At 44.2% G+C, this 21276-nt stretch overlaps 2 protein-coding genes across 14 annotated transcripts in view; one reads left to right on the top strand and one right to left on the bottom strand.

Annotated features, from left to right (window-relative positions):
• FHOD3 (formin homology 2 domain containing 3) overlaps positions 1 to 1587 on the top strand; it is a 528593-nt gene extending 527006 nt beyond the window's left edge. For all 9 annotated transcript variants that reach the window (XM_042239380.2, XM_027960707.3, XM_042239379.2 and 6 more), the window contains one exon: positions 1006 to 1587. In XM_042239380.2, the coding sequence (XP_042095314.1) occupies positions 1006 to 1088 (83 nt within the window). In that variant the 3' untranslated portion in view covers positions 1089 to 1587. The remainder of the gene's footprint in view (positions 1 to 1005) is intronic.
• An 8550-nt stretch (positions 1588 to 10137) lies between these two features.
• Positions 10138 to 21276, bottom strand: part of TPGS2 (tubulin polyglutamylase complex subunit 2) — a 69067-nt gene continuing 57928 nt past the window's right edge. For all 5 annotated transcript variants that reach the window (XM_060405331.1, XM_042239371.2, XM_042239370.2 and 2 more), the window contains 3 exons: positions 16636 to 16749; positions 14975 to 15135; positions 10138 to 13663 (listed from right to left, as the gene is read on the bottom strand). In XM_060405331.1, the coding sequence (XP_060261314.1) occupies positions 13433 to 13663; positions 14975 to 15135; positions 16636 to 16749 (506 nt within the window). In that variant the 3' untranslated portion in view covers positions 10138 to 13432. The remainder of the gene's footprint in view (positions 13664 to 14974; positions 15136 to 16635; positions 16750 to 21276) is intronic.

Below are 21276 nucleotides of genomic sequence, written 5' to 3'. Positions count from 1 at the left end.
CTGATTGATGATTTAGAGTAGATGGTAGCTGTATGACACATCACTTCTGAAAATAGAAGAGATATCCCAAACTCTGTATGACTTTCATACAGAGTAGGCCAAATACAATTTATCAATGCAGGAAAATGTAATTAGGAAAGCTTTCAAATGAAAAGACCAGTCTTGGAAGGGCCAGCTGCCTCATCCTTCAGCCTTATCCAGCCTCTATTCTGACATTGAAACTGATCACACTAAATAGTGGAAAACCCATAATGTCAGGCAAACGTAAGCCAATTCTCAGTCAATTAAATATGAGTGTTCCTCTGACCACCAGTTGTAAACCTCAGGGCGGGAGGTCACTGGTCCTTCTTGAACCCTGTGTGTGTCTCACAGAGAACATCCACCAAGTCCACTCAGAGGTTTGGCTGTTTGCTCCTTGGCATCGAGTCCACAAGGAGTCAGTGGTTCTTCTCTCTAGAGGCTCTTTGAGGAGTTGAGACCAAGACCACAGCACTTGTCGGGGGCTCATCCTGATGACTCCCCTCCTGTGCTGGGTTACGTTAACACCTTGCTCGGGGGCCTCTGCAGAGGTATGTCTCTGCAGATTTGCGGGATCATCTCACCTCATTTGCATCATTGGAACGTGTGTTTTCCTGTACTCTGGAATTCCTTAACAGCTCTGATCTGCTCCTTGTCCTGAGAAAGGCTGCACTCTCAACATGCCACCTGCGTTTTGTAGTTCACACCCTTTCTCAGACACTCATCAGGGCGGGCCTCTCCCCGCTTCACTCCTCCTATGCGGTCCCCTCTCTGCCTGACTCTCCAGGGTGGTGCCTGGGTCATCTCCAGGGCAGCCTCTGGCAGCCCCTAGATTTTTTTCCCTGCCCTGAAAACAGCCAGTCAGCCGGGGCTCTTCAGCAGGGGTAGGGTGGGGCTGGGGGTCGTGAGCGCTGTGGCTCCTCGGGGAAGGGGCCTGGCTGCTAACACTGCCCTCTCTTCTCGCCCCTTCGTCTCTGGCCCCGGCAGTGCGCAGGACCCTGAAGAGCGGCCTGACTCCAGAAGAAGCGCGGGCCCTGGGCCTGGTGGGCACCTCGGAGCTGCAGCTGTGACCCCCACGGTGCCCTCAGAAGCGTGTCTGCGCCGAGTGCAAGCTCCTGCTCGGGGGGAGCCCCTCCGGTGGGAGGTGCGGAGACTCTAACGCCTGAAGCTTCTGAAGGTGGGGCACGCATGTCTCGGTGTCACCGCCCGGCTTGTGACTCGGATCCCGACGTCCCCTTCCTGTACTTTCTTCATCGTGTCCGCTGTGTGTCTCTTCTTTCCTTGACACCTGGCTTAGTAGTTCCAAAAGCGTGACACCTTTTCTGTGCCAGGGACAGCCCCTTTGCAGGAGCAGATCACTTCACAGTTACCGTGGTCATGAGGCAGTTTGGTTAGGTTCACAGACGGGGTCCCTCCACAACACCAAAACATGCAGATGTCAGCTCCAAAAAAGAAAGCACAGATTGTTTACTGGTTGTGGATTTTAGATGTACTATTAATAAATGTTTATATAATTCATAAATGTACACCCTGTTTCAAATACTAAATAAACAGAGTTTAATGCCGTAACTGGAAACCTTTATTCTCCTGCGTAGAACCTTTAATAGCTCCATAGGCTCGGCTTCTTCTGGATCCACAAAACCTCTTCTCAGGCTCATGAGAAGGACCCTGACTCCGTATGGCCTCCAAGCCCTTTGGATTTCCTTTTGTTAACTGAGTGAGAAACGCTGACGTGTGCTCTTTGTAACTCCAGATTAATTAGGCACGGTCTTCCTGGCAGTACAAGTTAGCAATAACCTCCCATGTATCACCTTGCCCGCATGCTTTGTTTTTGCTCCTTTTTGATGCTGAAGCAAAAACTAGAGTAGTGTTTAAAAAATGTGAATTCTGCAACTCACTCACTGGCCTCTAATGTAAAAATTCATTTTCTCAAAGAATTTATTAAGTCACCAAAAGAAAAATGAAAAGTTGAAGCTTTGTCTGCGGAGAAGTTCAGAATGAGAAGGACTGTCCTTGGTGCTCAAGCGCAGCCATCAGAAGCTCAGGCGTCTAGAGGGGAAGGTGCTGTGAGGGGCTGTCAACACAGAGCCACTCTGAGGGGCCTGAAGCCCTCCACAGAGACCCTCAGCCCCTCACAGGGTGCATGGCTCCCTCTGAAGAACCTCCATCTCCGGAAACAGGGGACACTTAACAATCGCTGTTGCTCAGTCATGTCCGACTCTTTGCGACACCGTGAACTGTAGCCCACCAGGCTCCTCTGTCCATGGGATTCTCTAGGCAAGAATAGTGGAGTGGCCATTTCCTTTTCCATGGGATCCTCCCAACCCAGGAATCAAACCCAGGTCTCCCACACTGCAAGCGGATTCTTTACCGTCTGAGCCACCAGGGAAGCCCAGTATTCAAGGGGGTGGTGTCAAAAGATGGTCAGGTCACCAATTCTACCAGTTTCTCACTTCCAGAACCTCTGTGACCCTGTGTTCCTGATTCTGGGCAGGTGTCCTGTAGAGACAGGATGCGGTCATGTGGTCTGAAGAGCTAAGATAATATATTCACCCAATTGGCCTTTGTGATTTTGACACCCCGTCCCACCCCCCGCAACCTTCTGCCTCTTTACTCTATGGGAGACAAGGAGCTCTTTCAAACAGACATTTGTCAAATAATACATGAGTACCCCAGAGAGCCTAGAACCTGCAAGAGTTAGGTCTGTGTATTCCAGACAACTGAGTTTATTTCATCACTTTATTGAAAAAGATGCATAGGGTATTAATGTTTATTTCCTTATGATTCTAAATAACATGTATTATATTCCACATGTGGTTTAGTGGTTTGTCAAAGCCTCAGCCTGAAATATGAACGTGGAATTTCTGTATCACTGGGGATCGTGATGGGCAAAGAAAAGGAAGATGAATTTTTTTTCCATGCATTTAATGAACAAATACTTTGATGCCCTTCTAGGAGTCCCTGGTGTTCTGCTGAGAGTTACTGCTGTAGAATAAAAGGTCACGTTTGCAAAGAAGTGACTCAATAAATCTAATGTTAATTTTATTTTAGGGATTAAAATATTCTCAGAGGGAGCAAACTAAGGCAGCTAATTTCTTGGTTACAGCTAGGTAAAGAAGGCCTCTTTTTACTGGGATTTGGTTTAGTAGTTTTAGTGAATCAGAGTGATTTTCTTCTGTAGTTCATTTCCTCTCTCCTTGTCACCATTCATTCTGTCTGCCTCAATTGGTGTTTTTAATTCAAGAAGTTAAATATTTCTTAAAGACTTTTGAGAAGCATTAAAGTGAATAGTACTTTGCAGTGTGAGATGTTGCTAATTGTGCTGGTCATCACTATATGTATTTTTGTGCCTATTTCTTAATCTGGGTTGAAATTACAAAACTGCTGGTAAAGAAAGGCAAATACTTTTCTTTTAAAGATACCTGTGTTTTAGTTTCTTTGGAGTCTTGAGGGTTTTTTTCTTTTTCTATTTAAAAATAAACTTATTGAGAAAGTGTAGGGTGGAGGGAAGGGTATACAATGATATACCATGCTTATGGATGGGAAGAATACTATTAAAATAACTATGCTGTTATACTCAGGCAATCTACAGATTCAGTGCAGTCCCTATCAAAATACCAATAGTGTGTTTTCCAGTAGTAGAACAAATAATCCTAAAATTTTATGGAAACACAAATGATACTGAATAGCCAAAATGATCATGAGAAAGAACAAAGTTAGAGGCATCATAGTCCCTGATTTCAAACTATACTGCAAAGCTACAGTCATCAACAGTATGGAACCAGTAAAAAACAGACACATGGATCAATGGAACAGAATAGACAGCCCGCAAATGAACTCACACTTGTATTGTCAATCTGTGACAAAGGAGGCAAGAATATACAATGGGGAAGATATAGCCTCATAAACAGTGTTGGAAAAATGGACAGCTACATGCAAAAGCGTCAGCCTGGCCTACTGTTGCACCGCACACAGAAGTAAACTCAAAATGGGTTAAAGACTTGGACATGAGGCCTGAAACAACAAAGCTTCTAGAACAAAACATAGGCGGTGTGCTCTTTGACATATAGCTCTTAGTTATATATATATATATATATATATATATATATATTTTTTTTTTTTTTTTTTTGCTCAGGCAAAGGAAACAAAAAATAAACTAATGAGACTACATGAAATTCAAAAGCTTTTGCACATTGAGAGAAACTATACACAAAATGAAACGACCACTTACAGCATGGGAGAAGACATTTGCAAACAATATATCTGATGAGGGGTTAATATCCAAAATATCCAAAGAACGTCTACAATTCAATGAAAGGAAAAAAAAAACCTGATTATGAATAGACATTTTTCCAAAGAAAATAAAGAGATGGCCAACAGGCATCTGAAAAGATGCTCAACATCACCAGAGAACTGCGAATCAAAGCTACAATGAAATATCTGGTTATTATAAAACATAAGACAACAAATAACAAGTGTTGGGGAAAATGTGGAAAAGGGAAACCTTGTTGGTGGGGATGCACATTGGTATAGCTTCTGTGGAAAACAGGATATGGGCTCCTCAAAAAAATTAAAAATAGAACTGATATGATCTAGTGATTCCACTCCCGGGCACTCATCTGAAGAAAGCAAAGACACTAATCAGAAAAGATATGTGCACCCCTATTTTTATTGCAGCATTATTTATAATAGCCCAAATTGGAAGCAACCTAAGTGCCCATCGATAGATGAATGAATAAGAAAGATGTGATATCTATGTGCACACACACTGAGTAGTGTGTTAGTCATAAAAAGATGAAACTTGCCATTGTGCCAACAGGGATGGAACTAGAGAGTATTATGGTAAGTAAAATTAGAGAATGACAAAAACTGTGTGATTTTACTTAGGTATGGAATCTAAAAATGAAAACAAACTTAATAAAACACATTCACAGATATAGAGGAAACAGGTGGCTGCTTGAGGGGAGGGTTGGAGGAAGGAGAAATAAGAGAGGGAAATTAAGAGGTACGAACTTCCAGTTATAAAGTAAATGTCACAGCTATGAAATGTACAGAGTGGGAAATATAGCCAATAATTGCATAATATTTTTTTTACAGTGACATATGGTAACGACTTATCATGGTGATATTTTGAAATGTATAGAAACATTGAATGGCTGTATTGTATACCAGGAACTAACGCGAAGTTCAATTATACTTAAACTCCAGGAGAAAGAGGTCAGATTTGTGGTTACCACAGGCAGCAGATGGGGGGAGGCGGAATTGGAGGAAGGCATTCAAAAGCTACACAGTTTCAGTTATAAGATAAGTAAGTGCTAGGGGCGTAATGGACATGGTAAATATGATCAACAGTGCTGAATGTTATATATAAGGTTGTTTAGAGAGTAAATCCTAGACGTTCTTATCACAGAAATACTTTTTCCTGTTTCTTTAATTTTGCATCTACATGAAATGGGTGTTGATTAAACTTACTGTGTAATCATCTCATGATGTATGTAAGTCAAATCATTGGACTGTATACCTTAAACATATACGGGGCTATATGTTAATTATATCTCAGTAAAACTGGAAGAAAAGAAACTCCACCGAGGATGAGCACAGCACGTTACAGATCTGGCATGAGTCCACCAGGAGGTAAGTGGGCACCTCCTGTCCCTGTGTGAGCAGCAGGCTTCTTGGACTGTGACAGGTCCCCGCAGCGCCCGGGCTTTTGCTCTATCAGAAAAAATTCCAGAAAGCTCATTTCCCTTCAGAGACTCCTTGCCCCTTGACAGCTTCTGCCCAGCGGGGCTTTCAACACTGCTCTGCTTTGTGGGAGGGGGTTCCGCTGGGTGACAGTCAGGTACTTCTGGGAAGGGCAGTGGGCTAAGACACAGAAAGTCATCCTTCCCAAAAAATGTCTGAATCAAGTATCCAGTGGAATAATTGTATTTTTGTAAACCCCAAGTTTCAAGTAAGAATCTGAAAGGTTGCTGTACAGAAAGAGATGGCTGCCTGGGGAAGCATTTGGAGCTGCTGTATCCAGCCCCTGAAAAATAAGATGTTCTTTTTTTTATTTTATTTTACTTTACAATACTGTATTGGTTTTGCCATACATCAACATGAATCTGCCACGGGTATACACGTGTTCCCAATCCTGAACCCCCTCTCACCTCCCCCCCCCCCCCATACCATCTCTCTGGGTCATCCCAGTGCACCAGCCCCAAGCATCCAGTATCATGCTGGTTGAGGTCGTTTTGACTGGAGCTCAGCACACATCTGAGTGGTAGACCTGGCTACAGAATTAGAGCAATTCAGTCAACGTCAGAGAGCTTCCTGGCTCAGAAGATTAGCTATGAGATTGGAAGTGGCAATCTTGCTTCTGACAAGACACATCTTTGGGCTTCCCTTGTGGCTCAGATGGTAAAGAATCCACCTGCAATGCAGGAGACTCAGGTTCAATCCCTGGGTTGGGAAGATCTCCTGGAGAAGGGAATGGCAATCCACTTTCATGGACAGAAGATCCTGGTGGGCTCATAGTCCCTGAGGTTGCAAAAAGTTGGACATGACTGAGTGGCTAACACAACACACTTTTCCCCAGTATAAACCATCCTCAGAAGTGCAGTCTCAATAGAGGAAAGTGGGTTCTAATCCAGCAGCCCATCAGCAGGTGGTATAAAAAAAAAGCTTATTTATTTCTCTGTGGAAGAAAAACTTGTCCTGAAACTTGTGAAGGTTATGAAAATTTAAACAACTTCCTAAATTAACATCAGAAAATAGGACATCACTTTTGGGTGAAAGTAAACTTAACAAGCTGTGTTTATAGAAAAATGTTGAAGGTGATTTCCCATTTTTTCAGTGGCAAAAAACATGCTTTGTGAAGATGATAATTAAGGCCTCAGCAGTCTGTTTAGAATCACGTTTAAAGGAAAATAGCGTTTCTCATTAAGTGATTCAGTAAGCATATATTCTATCAATAAAATCCCAACCCTCTGTCTCAAACCTGGGTGGACACAGTCCCAAGCCACCTGTGGGAGCAGGTATGCCTCAGAAGCCCCCAGACATTGAAACACAGACCCTCAAGTGCCGTCTAGAGCTCCGTCTCGCCCAAGAGGTGGCCTCACTTAAAAATGACACAAGTATCGAGTTGGGAATTGGAGCCTTGGCAAAGGTAAGCTGTTTCTCCAGAGGCTTAATCTTGCCCTTACTTCACTGCTTTGTCTTGAGGGATGAGGTCCCTCCCTCTGTTGGCCTGAAACTGTCCTGAGGACTGTTTGGGTTCCTGCTCTGGTGGATCTCCAAGATACTCTTTCTGTTGTGAGAAAAGGAGGTGACTGATTCCCAGAGGAAAAGCAGGTGATCTGAGAAGCGTCACTTCTCGAGTGGGTACTTGCGAGCTCAGGAGCGTGTTCTCAGTCGGGCCCACCTGCTCCCTCGGAGGGCGGAAGAGATGAAGTGCGTTAAGATGCAGGTTGAACATCTACTATTAAAAACAAAAACAAAAACCTGCTCCTTCACCTCCCTCAGCTTTCCACGCTGGAGACACTGGAGAGCCCTAGAGGCTGAGCTGCTTTGGGGCCTTTGTCTACAATGTGGGGGAAAGCCCAGAACCCACACAGGCCACTCTACAGCCAGGACAGCCAGCCCTTTTCCAAGGTATGCAGTAACATGCTGACTCATCCCGGGCTTGCCCTGTGAGCCAGGGGTTGTAAAAAGAATCTTTAAAGTGTGAAGGGATGCTGTATCTTAGAAAAGTATCTGAAGTTGAGTAAATGTCCCTGTTCTTTGTTGAATATGGTGGTGGTGGTGGTTTAATTGCCAAGTTGTTTCCGACTCTTGTGATGCCCTGGACTATAGTCCATCAGGCTCCTCTGTCCATGGGATTCTCCAGGCAAGAATACTGGAATGGGCTGCCATTTGATCTTCCCAACCGAGGGGTCAAACCCGCATCCCCTGCACCGCAAGCAGTTTCTCTACCACTGAGCCACCAGGGAAACTCTTTGTTGAATATAGCATGTTACAAAAGGGCTTTGCAGCAGTTATTCTGAGAACTGTGAAGATAAGCCATGCATAGTCCAAGACAGGGTTGCCCAATAGAACATTCTGATGATGATGGAAATGTTCTATATCTGCCCTATTCAAATGGTAGCCACTAGACATACATGATTACGGAACACTTAAAATGTGACAAGAGCAGAATTCTGAATTTTAAGTTTAATGGCTATCTGTGGCTAGTCACAACTGTCCTGGACATCACAGGTCTGAGAGAACACACCTTGTTATGTGCTTGTTGCTGTTTATTCATTCTACTTAAAGATTTTCATGTGAAATTGTGTATAAAATTGCTTTGGGGTGCTGTTCATCAAGACCTTAAGAACAGTGTTTAAGGAGCTATGTCCATCGCCTGCCTATATGGGGCCTGAGCCTTGTGGGTCCCTGTCCTTGGTGGAGAATTCTGTGATTGATGTTCACTGCCATCCATCAAATACACACTCTTCTCTCCTGACACATCCCACCTGGATGACACACCATCTCCTCGGCAGAGTCCACATCAGGCCTGTGTGTGTGACCCAGGGATATATGCCATGGCTGAGCACACATCTCCAAGAGCCAAGTCCACCCTGTAATAAAGCTTTGCAAAGCACCATTTCAGGTCTTGCATTGTTTTCACCATGGTCCTCACTATTGCCTTCAGGCCTGCTCTCAATAGATATCATCTATGTGAGATGAATTGGTTGGCTGTTGCCAAGTGCTGCATTTACCAGAGTGTGTACTGGTCAAGGCTCAGGTGTTGGGTGCTATAGGAAATGTAGGGATGTGTAACCACAAAGATACCACTTCTGAAACCACAAGGGACACTGATAAACAAGATTTCCGAGTCATAGCCACCATGTGCAAGAGGCAGGCTGGGAGATGTGGTTCAGATGCCAAGACATGGGCATATAAGCAGCAGATTTCACTATGACAGAGTCTTTTGAAAGAGGTGGTCTCTGAGCTGAATGAGGATGTCCTGCCTCTAAAATACAGCAGTGGTTGCATTTTGAGAGTTTAAATGAATATTTAAGCATTTCCACAGCTTTTTATTTTTTCTCATTATTGGGTGATCTGTTTCTGTTGGTCTTTCCTGGATGTAAGTATGTGGCAGCTCCTAATTCAGCACAAAATTGTGAATTAATTCATTTTAAGTGTCATCTACTACTGTTTCACGTGGCTCCACACTAAGCAGCATGGCTCGCAGTGGTAACCCTCTGTCTCAACAACCACTGAGGATACAGAGGAGACAAGGCAAGACACGGTAATGGAGCGAAGTGGTCCCCCGGAGGGGGCTCTCCCTGCAGACTCAGCTTCTCAGATGCTCTGAGGCAGAGACGGACTGGAGCTGGATCTGGGGAGGAAGACGTGAGGCGGCTGGCCAGCACCACAGGTAGGAAACCACAGGTGTAAAGTCACACAAGGGGGAACCACACTGGTATTTTGGAAGGAAAGTGAGTGGGGCAGTAGGCAGAGCCTGGCTCGTGTACAAAGCTAACGGCTAGAAAGATTACAGTCATGTAATCTTTCTGGAGGAAGGGACCAGCCTTTTTCACTTGCGTACTTAATCTTGACAATAACTCCATAATGAAGGCTGGTGTGTTAACCAGAGAATGCTTGGTGGCAAAGACAGAATCCAGTCTGGGTTGGCTTAAGCCAAAGAAGGAAATTCATCATAGCATCCCAGTTTCAATTGGTCCTTACCCAGTGTTGTCAACTCCAGTCAAGGAGGCGGAGTTAACTACAGAAATGCGGCTACTGGGGACGCTGTACATACGTGTCTACTGAACAGAAAAGTTAATATTGTAATCCCTAGAGCAACTGCTAAAACAGAATGCAAAGAAGTATAACTTAAAAATCAACAGCTAAGTTAAAAATGGAATTATTTAAAAATTAAAGGAGTAAAGAACAGGTATAGATAAAATATGATAGATCATAGGTTGGTCGTTGTTGAAACCAGGTGATGGATAGATGGGGATTCATTATACTATTCTATCTTTGTAAATGTTTAAAACTCTCCATGATAAAAAGTTTTAAAAATGGATGTATTTCAAACAGAAACTAAAAGGTCCCTTGGTTCTTCTGTTCCAATCATTGTATACGCTTCACTGGACTGAAAACATTTTTATTCCTTTACACAATGAAAGCAAACCCACCCAGACCCGTTAAGTAGAAAGTTTGATAGCCTGTGAACATTATTGTCATCATTGTGGCTGATTTAAAGTCCTGATGCTTGGAATCTTTCCTCACAATTTTGATTTTGGAGGTCTGGAGGAGACCTGGGCATCTTGTTTTCTGCACCCAACTTCAGCGACAATGATGCATGTCCACATTTGGGGAGGGCAGCTCCAAGAGGTGTTCTGTGGATTACCCTCTGCAAGCTGCCCCTTGTCGTGCCTGTCCTTGGCCTGGGTGCCTCCCTGCTTCAGGATGTGAGCAGTACGACAATGTGGCACTTCATGCACAATCTGAGCCACATCAGCGTGTCATGAAGCATCCTGCTTTCATTCTCATTCTGTGATTCCAGCACAGACTCTTTTCCCTGGGCAATTGATTTATACAAGTGCCTGCTGCTGCTGCTGCTGCTAAGTTGCTTCAGTCGTGTCCGACTCTGTGCAACCCCGGAGATGGCAAGCCCACCAGGCTTCCCTGTCCCTGGGATTCTCCAGGCAAGAACACTGGAGTGGGTTGCCATTTCTTTCTCCAATGCATGAAAGTGAAAAGTGAAAGTGAAGTCGCTCAGTTGTGTCCGACTCCTAGAGACCCCATGGACTGCAGCCTACCAGGCTCCTTTGTCCATGGGATTTACCAGGCAAGAGTACTGGAGTGGGGTGCCATGGCCTTCTCTGATATGAGTGCCTACTGCCATTTTAATTGCTTTAGTTTCAAAACACTGTCATCCTGGTGAGCTTTTCCCCCATGTAATCCTCTTGACCTGTTGTCTGGGGTCTAACCAGGGGTGCTCCCTTCCTCCTTCACCAGGGCCAGCTTCACGTGCATATGATCTGCACAGTCATGCAAGGCCCTTGCACTCAGAAGGTCTTACTTTGGTTTAATGTTCTTTTGCCACTGCCTTGAAATTCCTAGTTTTGTCTCTGAACTTGCGTAAGTCAAGGTATGGTGAGACAAAGGTGTATACACGTGAGCAGGGGAAATACGTGCAGTGTGTTAGTCCCCTGTTCTTACCACCTCTTTCACTTACAGCCTTTGTGATTCCCATGAGAACAGAATTCCAGTGGGCCTACATACATGAAGAGAGGCAGAGTTTAAGGCAAGCTTGTCATGTCCACAGCTGAGAAAGTGAGGACACGAGGCCCCAGAGGTCGCGCTTTCTATCTGAACCAGATTTCATTCAAATACACAGAGGTGGTGATGATGTTCTAAGAAGCATATGTGACTGTGGAACCCATACCTTTCCCTTCCTACTCATGTTCCGTTCCTGTAGTAGCCAACCACTCACACTGAAACGAGGACACGGAAGGAAAGGAAAGCCGAGGGCAGCTCCTGATTTCTCTTTCAGTCCTTCCTCTCTCCCTGGTAAGTTGAGAGAGACTATACGTATCAAAAAGTGAAATAATGGCTGAGCTAGTTTTGTGTGTTGTTTCCACTGTTTTGGTAAGAATGAGACATATATACCTACAACAGGTATGAAATAACTGTGTGATTCTGCTGACTCTGAATATGAATTAAATGCTCTTATAGTGGCATTTAAAATTGGAATAGCCCAAAAGTAGACAGATGAATGATACAATTGTAATAATTTAACACTTTAATTTTTCCTGGAATAGCATCGAGTATCAAACAAAAAAACCTGTAACAAGTTGTGAGAAGAAAGGGAAAACATTTTAGTGCTTTTCATGGTACTGTCTACTGGCTTTTGGAGAAAAGGCCCCACATCCCAGTTCTGCACTGGGCTCTGTATAGGTAGCCAGCCCTGCTCTTAACTGCTCTGCTCCTCCTGAGACAGCCCTCAAACCTCTCCGCGGTGGAACCCGCTTCCGCCCACAAGCCCTCTGGGGACTCCAGCTGACTGTCGCTGGTGTCAAGGGCAGCGTGGCTTTGGTGGCTCCTCTGCTGCCTCATTTGTGAAATCCAGAACTGGGCCAGGACTGATGCAGAAATAATTCAGGGGCTCCGAAAGCACTAGAGGAAGCAAACTCGCCACAGTGGCAAACAACACAACTTCTCAGTCCCCTTCTAGCCTTGACTTCGGGAAGCAGCCAAATGCTGGGCTCTCTCCTCTGGCACTGGCTGGTTCTCCCTCTGATGAGTTCTGGAAGAAAAGTACTTGCAGAAGACTAAAGCTCAGCTATTATCCTTGACACCTGGGTTCCTCTCTACCGTCTTCTGCCACTCCATGAACTGCTGAGCAGTTGTGAGTAGGCAGAGCAGGTGGAAACTCCTGTCAATAGCAACTGATTTCATCAAAACTCTTCATGAAGAGTCCTGGCAAAGCAATGCTTGGGAGGTCTTGTTTTCATGGTACAGTAGAATCACTTCTTAAAAAAAAAACAATGTGAGAAAGATGATTTTGGCAAATGTGCAAATATCACGTCAAAACACTGGAAACAAGAAACTTTATAGAAAACTGATGATGAAAAACTTTATAGAAAATTAAAAATGAGCAAAGCAAGATTTGCTTGTGGGGAAGGATATAAAAAACATAAAAATGTATCTTCAGGATTTTACATGGAACATTATAACCCATCAAATTGTGAGAGTGTTCAATATTCTCTAACAAAAATGAACTGATCTGAGTAAAGGTAATGCAAAAATATTCTAATGTAGTGCTACCTACCCAACAGAACTTTCTGCAATGATAGAAATGTTTCATCGTCTCTGTGGTGTCTAATATAGAATCCATTAGCCACGCAAATATTCCAATGTGGCTAATAAAACTGAGGAATTGAATTCTTAATATGGTTTAAATTTAGCTGCTTTAAAAGTGGCTACCAATTAAACAGCATAGTTCTAATGCCTCCTAGGTCAAAACCAGTGGTTTCTTTGGGGAACCTCTACAATTACTGCTGAGGGGTTGGGGGTTGGGGTAGAAAGAGAAGAAAGCTCTTAACAGATCTACTTAGTTACTTACATAAAACCTTACATTCCTCATATCTCCTAGGAGCAGCAGATGGCGCAACCTGCTGTAATGGGTATGTGGAAGGATTCTTGGGGAGACCTGAATATGACCTTCCAACTCCTGGCTCAGGCCAATGGGAGTAAAAGGCCTAGGATTCTGTCATTTAGATGGGGAGAGGAATCGCTTCTCAGCCTTTTGCTGGGATCAAGTGCAGACAGAGAGAGGACTGTGGTTCCACACACAGACTCTGAGGTTGGGTCCTGCCCAGGGCATCTGTGCACGACATCACCACTGTGGGGCAGGCGAGGAGGCGGAGGGGGCTGCTCATTTCCGGACAGGGTTTCCAGACCCAGAGGAGGATTTAGAGGTGGAAGCGGGACCTGAGGGCCCTTTCTGGCCGCCTGCAGACTGAACAGGCCCTTTCTTTTTGGGGATTATGGTCTTGTTCTTGCTCTTGAACACTTTGCTAGGATCCAGCTTGTTCACAAAGGAGTCGGTCTCTTCAGTGAGGAGGTTTGTGTTGTAGGTGATGGGTTTATACATGTTGAACCATTGCTGTAAGGCAGAGTTGGGAGAGACAGTCACAATTCAAAGGAGACAAGCATGTGCTCATGCTCTTTAGTGGTGTTATAGGGGTAGAGAGCTGGGGAGATGAGGCAGAGAGTAAAAGTTTTCATGAAAACTGCCTCTAAAATCTATCAGCACTTCCTTTGGGTAAAAAGGAAGACACACATTGCTTTATGGGGTCTTTTAACCTCTAAATAGAGCAGGATGAGGATGAAGAATCTGAGTAACTGTGCTTCCTTCTAATGTAGTGAGCCCTGAGCCTGGGATGCTAGGTCCCCAAGGCACAGGGCATAGTGTCCTAACTGTTCTGCCCTCACACCAGCCTCTGCTCCTCGGGTGGACTGGGTAGCATCCTTCCTATGGGGAAAGAGCAGGCCAAGACCAGAGCTGGCTCCGCTGAGGGGAGCCGCCTGCTCTCTTCCCTGCAGGCTTTCCGGGCAGCTGAAGGCAAAGGGCATCGACACTTATTGGTGTTCATTGATAATAACCACCCACTGTGTTGCCTGGATGATGTCATCATCATGTGCCATTTGAGCAAGCGAGGTCCCCTTGACGAATACATACAGGGAACTGAGCCCCTCATCTTTCGCCACCCGGTCAAAAGTTCTCTACACACCTGGTGTTCTCAAAGAAGGCAGCCTATCAGCATTATCTGACATTTGTATGTTTAAAATGGTACCTAGATCTATAGTATAAATGAGGCACATCCATATTTTGAAATACTGCATATCAATGAAAGAGACAGCTCTTTGTATATGGACAGGGAAAGAGCTCCAGTGAGCCATTAAGTGAAAAGAAGGCGCAGAACAATGTGAACAGTGTATCTCACTCGTGACTTAGAGAAAAAGAACCCCAAACTCTATGCGTGTGTGGTTTCTATCCAACAACATGGCTCAGTGAGGGCACAAGAGAAACCAACAGCGGCTGCTGGTGGGGAAGTGGGCGGATGAGGAGCCAGAGAATACGAGACTGTTCTCTGTTCTTGTGTGTGCATGTACTGTGAATCCAAAACCAGCCATCAAACCTAAGCCCTGCCCCTGCCCTAATTCATTAGAAATTAAAACTCCCCAGATGAGTCCGAGGACTAGCCAAGGCTGGGAACCACTTAACTAGATTAGTATAAAGTGCTGTTGTCCACCTGAATTGGAAGCAACTACTTTGCTTATTAGAAATGCAAGTTCCTGGGCATACCCAGATCTGCAGAATCAGATGAGGAGGTTGGGACTCTGCAATTTAGGCATTTCCTCAGAAGATTCTAATACGTTTTGCAGTTTGAGATGACAGGGAGTTCTCCCTTACCTTGGCCTGGGGGCTAATGCCATAGCTGGTGAAGGCGTACTGCCACTGGGGCAGGCCCAGGTGAGTGATGAGCAGGCGATAATAGGCAGTAAAGGTGTCTGTGAGAAAATGCCAGTATAACGCTCTGTCCAGGAACCAGATCTCAGTGTCCTTTGCTAATCCTGAAACAGTAGACAGAAGACAAAAAGGAAGGGATGGCTTGACACTGTTTTCCTTTTATCTATAAAGTCAACATCTACTCATGGTTAAAACAAATGTCAACAGTAGAAGGAATGTAAAAGTTCCCAGTTTTCCCTTCCAACCTCCCAGCTCCATTCTCCAGTGGCTTCTTGGGTATTCTTTTACGAGCTCTTGATCAGTCAGCCAACTGACCTATCGCTGGGCCCTGGCCATCCGTGCACTCAGGCTGCCTAAGCAGCGCTGCTTTCCTGTGTGGACACGATGCTTCCCCGCCCCCAGCAGCTACAGGCTGTGGGCTCAGCCTTCCTGATGGAGAGACACTCCGAGCGGCCCTGGCTTTCTCAGGAGGTCCGGCAGGAATTAGCAGAAACCACCCCTCTCCTGGGACTCCTGCCTGTGCAGTGCTGTGCTGGCTGAGCGGAAGCACTACTGTACCGGCTCCTGCCTCTCGCTTGCTCCTGGCCAGCCATCCTTACCACCATGGAGGTCTCTCCTAGCTCATCTCCTCATCTCATCTCCTCTCTACCGGCTGTGACATCTCCCTAAAGGGCATCCATCCTCCAGTAACTCCCTCTTCTAGTTCTACTCGTGGTCACACTTTCACTTGAATCCTGCCGTATTTGTGCTAAATGACCTTGACACCCCCGTACTTCCATAGAATGTCCAAACTCCTTCACCTGGCTTTCAAAAATTGGCATGAAGGGCTTCTGGCATCATCTCCCCTCATCCACAAGATGAACCAAGTGGCCAGTGAACTAAAATTACCTGTCATTCCCCCCAAATCAGTTGCACTGTCCCATGGCATGGCTTTTACCCATCTCTTTGCATGGATGCCCCCTTTTGCCCCCCCCGCCCCCCATCACCCATATCTCATTCTGACCCATATATTGGGATGCAGCTCAAAGGCTGCTTCACAAAGACCCCTCCAGCAGGAGGCGGTCTCCCCTTCCCCTGGAGGTAAATCCTGGTGTGTCTTCTCACCCCCCAGGCAGAGAGGTACCTGAAGAGGGCTGGACCTTGTCCACCTCCGGGACTGAGCTGCTGTCCAGTGGTGGCCACTGCACAGGAGGCCAGAGCCTTTTCCTCTTAGACTGAGGTCTAGGAATTCAGGGTTTTATTAGTTAGACACCCTTCATAAGAAGTATAAGACAATGCTTTTCCTGGATGCTTTTCTAACATGTGAACCAGCTAGAGGAGTTATAAACAGAGTAACTATTTCTTTCACTTTTTATTCATTTATTATCCTAATCTTATTACTCTGCAGTGACTAACAAATGACAGTACCTTAAAAAGACTCCAGTAATGGGCCTGGAGAGGGGGTGGCTCAGGGAGGCCCTAAGGGGCTTTCTCTTGGCATCTACCCGAGTCCCTGCAGCATCTCAGGGGGTCAGGGAGGAGCATGTCTTCTGTGTGATGGCTGGAGGGCAAGGTCAGCCAAGGCCATTCCCAAGCTACAGAACTGCGCCTGCCATGATCCTTACCTGGTTTCCCTCTTTTGTAGACGAGGCAAACCTTCCCATTCCCGTTGCAAGGGTCCAACTCAAATATCACGCTGCGAGAATCAAAGTGAGGCTTCTCTGGCTGGTTCTCACTGGCTGCAAATCCAGAAGTTAATGGTAATGTTTAAACACACTCAGCTCAAACATACTTATTCATCCAGCTTTGCTAGGATGAAAAGAACAGAGGGGAAAATAAAGCCTATCTCAAATATATTCTTAACCATCATTTTCGAATGTGGATCACATGTGTTGTCCCCTCTAAATGCCCTGGGTCTTGTCCTCGGTCTGAGTCTTCTGTCAGCGCTCCGCTGTTACGATAGACAGTGTCACGGAGTCCAGGGGAAGGTGGCGTGAGGACACCAAAGCGAACTTCCCGGGACACGTGAAGTCAGCACAATCACAACAGTTTCTTCTTCCCCAGATAACTGCTTTCCCCTCCTCTATAGCACTTTATGATCTTTTGATTAGAATCCTGTTTCTTATGTCTAAAGGGTATATTTGCGATGATGACCCTATTAAAGTATTTTGTGTCTGTGCCTTTTGTCAATTATCGACTATACAACATTTGGCAAATTATGCAATGTCTGAGTTCCTTAGATTACTTAGTTTTAAGCAGTGATAAGTTGGACACAACTGAGTGACTGAACTGAACTGAACTGAATGTGTACCTAATAGAGTTTTCGTGAAGACTGTCAGAAATTTTATATAAAGCCCATACTCAATAAATATTAGTTAGTCATTAATTAATAACAGATTTAGTTAAGGACATGAGTCCTAGGGTGGCTCAGAAGGTAAAGAATCTGCCTGCAATGCTGGAGACCCAGGTTCAGTTCCTAGGTTGGGAAGATCCCCTGGAGGAGGAAATGGCAACCCACTCCAGTACTCTTGCCTGGAGAATCCCATGAACAGAGGACCTTGCTGGGCTACAGGCCACGGGGTCAAAAAGAGCTGGACACGACTGAGTGACCAAGCACGCATTAAGCATAATTGTGTGTGTGTGTGTGTGCTCAGTTGTGCCTGACTCTCTGTGATGCTATGGACTATAACCCCCCAAGGTCCTCTGTCCATGGGATTCTCCAGACAAGAGTACTGGAGTGGGTTGCCATTTCCTCCTCCAGGGGATCTTCCCGACCTGGAGATCAAATCCTTGTCTTGCGCATTGGCAGGCAGATTCTTTACCACTGAGCCACGAGGGAAGCCCATATTATAATTATAACATTATAACTAACGCTAAGTCTGGCTTTGTTAGAAATACAAACCTAGAAACCAAATATTATGGTGTAACAGAAAACAGATAAATTCTTAGAAATGCAAGCATCAGAAGCCTCTCCTGCTTCTTTCACTACAGCAGTTACGCAATAAAGATTAGTATTAGTGACTGGGTGGAGAAGGTTTACAAACCTAGGAGAGATTGGATAAAACAGTATATAAGAATAATATTTTTGATTTATACATATACCTAGGTATATGTGTGCACAGTCGCTCAGTCGTAGCCGACTGTTTGCAACCCCATGGACTGTAGCCTGCCAGGCTCCTCTGTCTATGGAATTTTCCAGACAAGAATACTGGATTGGGTTGCCATTTCCTTCTCCCAACCTATGTATGTAATTTTATATAAGTGCATTAGTATTTACATTTTTAACTAAAAGGTTTTTCTTTTTAAAACATGGCTTTCCTCATTTCATATGGTCCTAGACACACATATAGGTATAACATCTAAATTTTTTCAAGATTGTTTATTATATAAAAATTGGATACCATACAGGTTACCTAAATCTTACCTTCTATATAACAGTACCATGTGGAAAGCCCTCTAAGGTTTGCAATTCTAATGTGTTAATGGCTGCCTGTCTGACTGTGGAAGTGGGTGCCCCCTAATTTACCCTGCCAGCCCTCTACTGATAGGCATTCACCCAACATTATTCCACTGCAAATGCTACAGTTATCATCTCCCTACACATCCTTTTGATCAAGTTCTTTTGTTATGTGGACAGATACTCACACAGTAGAATGGACATTGCTAGACTGCTTTTTGAAAAGGCCTTTGCTTTTGAAAGAATTTAGAATGTCTGAAAGGGGTTCAGCATTCTAGGTTGACACTTTTTTCCTCTGAGTATTTTATCTTGTTTCAGTCAACTGAATTTGCTTAAAGAACACTTTCTATTTTTTTATGTATGTTTTTTCCTCTGGTCTAGTATGAGTTTTCTCAACTTTTTAAAATTGGTATATAGTTGATTTATAATGTTAGTTTCAGGTGTATAGTTTTAGATTCTTTCACCATATGTCATTACAGAATACTGATTAGTTTCCTGTGCCGTACAATAGGTCCTTATTAGTTATCTGTTTTATATATAGTAGTGTGTGTCAATCCCAATCTCCCAATTTATCCCTTCCACTCCCCAGTATTTTATCTTGACTGAATTATTTCCAATGAGAAATATGCCATTATCCTTATGTCTTTTCCTTTGTATGGAACTGTCTCTTCCCCTTAACAGCTTTTAAGATTTTCTCTTCATCCCTAAATTTGAGCAATTTGATTATGTTTCTTAACATTATTTCTTCATGTTTCTTATTCCTAGCTTGTTGAGCTTCTTAGATATGGTTTAAGTCTCCATGAAATTTGTATAGTTTTCAGCCGCCATTTCTTGAAATATTATTTGCTGGCCCAATTACAGGGACTCTGTTCAGGGACTCCAGTTACATTACACCATTTGCTGTCCCTCAGTTCACTGATGTTCTTTTCATGAAAAGAATTTTTTAATTTTTCTGTGTTATTTTGGATTGTCTACTGTTAAGTCTTTAAGTTCTCCAGTCTTTTCTTTAGCAATGTCTAAGTTATTGTTAGTCCCATCCAGTGTATTTTTCATCTCAGACACTAGTTTCATCTCTAAAAGATAAGTCTGGATTTGTTTTTTTCCTAATTTCTATGTCTGTACAAGTTTTTGAACATATTGAATATAGTAATGACTGTTTTAAAGTCTGTATCTGCTAATTCTAAATGGTATCTCAAATCTGGATTGGTTTCAACTAATCAATTTTTCTCCTCCTTAGTTATTTTTTTCCTTCTTTTTTGCATGCCTGCTAATCTTTGATTGGATGCCAGAAATTGTTACTTTTCCATTTTGAGTGCTTTATATTTTTATATTTCTACAAATATCATTGAGCTTTGTTCTGTGATAGTTAGTGAAAACAGATACTTTTGGGTTGTAGTATTCGTCAGGCAGAACCCAAGACAGTATTTAACCTAGGGCAATTTTTCCCCCATTCCTGAGGTGGGACCCTTCTGAGTACTCTAGCTGTGTAAGCTGTGAGGCTTTTCAGCCTGGCCGTAGAAACAGGCATTAGGCCTGGTCCTGTGTGAGCACCAGGCGCTGTTCCCGCTCATCACCGGGGGTCTTGTCCCTGGGCCTCGGGCAGGGTCTTCACATGCAGCTGCTCCTCAGTTCTCTGCTGAGCACTGGAGGAGGATCCTCGGCAGTTCTCTATGCAGCTTGTTCCTCCGTGTTACTCAGTCCTGTGAGCTGTCTTCATCCAACTGGGCTCATAGTTCTTCTTAGTTAACAGGTACAACAGGTTCTGCTTGGGTTTCCTTCCCTATGCTGTCGACTGGAAACTTTCAGATAATAAGCTAGGGGTCACCTCATTTGTTTCCCATCTTTCAGAACTCATCATCCTTCCCGGCATGATGCTATCTTGAAATCCATTGTTTTACTTTTTTTTTACATTTGTTTTTGTTTTTTGTTCCAGGTGGGAAGATTGGTTTCTGCTATTTCATCTTGGATGAAATAAAAAATTTAGACTCCAGGCTCCTACCAAGTTTTAGCAGCCCTGACTGATGCTATCTGGGGTTTACCCTCAGGCAAAAAGTTACAAAAACAGGAAAATCATTCAGTGTGATTCCCTTCTGCCATTTGTAGATGCCACTCCAGTTTCTGCTTATATCTGGTTACTCTCTAGTCCTTTTAAGTAATTGTCTTAAAATTTTCCTCGGAGTTTAGAGTATTATTTGCACAAGTTCTGACCTGTTTGAAAGATAGTGTGCCTTATGACCAGAATCATAAGGTCAAACCTACAATGTCCCTGTTCAGTCCCGTTCAGTTCAGTTCAGTCGTGTCCGACTCTTTGTGACCCCATGAATCGCAGCACGCCAGGCCTCCATGTCCATCACCAACTCCGGAGTTCACTCAGACTCACGTCCATTGAGTCAGTGATACCATCCAGCCATCTCATCCTCTGTTGTCCCCTTCTTCTCCTGCCCTCAATCCCTCCCGGCATCAGAGTCTTTTCCAATGAGTCAACTCTTCGCATGAGGTGGCCAAAGTACTGGAGTTTTAGCTTTAGCATCATTCCTGCCAAAGGACACCCAGGGCTGATCTCCCTGTTACTAGTTCTTCGTTGAGTTTTTAGTTTTGTTCTATCTTCATTTGCACATTAGCACATTGTCTTATAGCTTGTGCCTAATAATTTCATCCTTGGGAGTACCAGTGGATCTCCTCCTGTTACATTATTTGTGCTAGTTCTTGTTCATGGTGTTGTGTTTATTTATGTGCCTGGTTCACATTCAGGAGGATTATTTTGGAAAAATTATTTATAAAAACAAAGGAGTCTAAGATAATGTTTTCT

The sequence above is a fragment of the Ovis aries genome, chromosome 23, assembly GCF_016772045.2.
Source record: "Ovis aries strain OAR_USU_Benz2616 breed Rambouillet chromosome 23, ARS-UI_Ramb_v3.0, whole genome shotgun sequence".
NCBI lineage: Eukaryota > Metazoa > Chordata > Mammalia > Artiodactyla > Bovidae > Ovis > Ovis aries.
The sequence above is the reverse complement of the archived record's forward strand: the minus strand, read 5'-3'. Positions and strand labels throughout refer to the sequence as shown.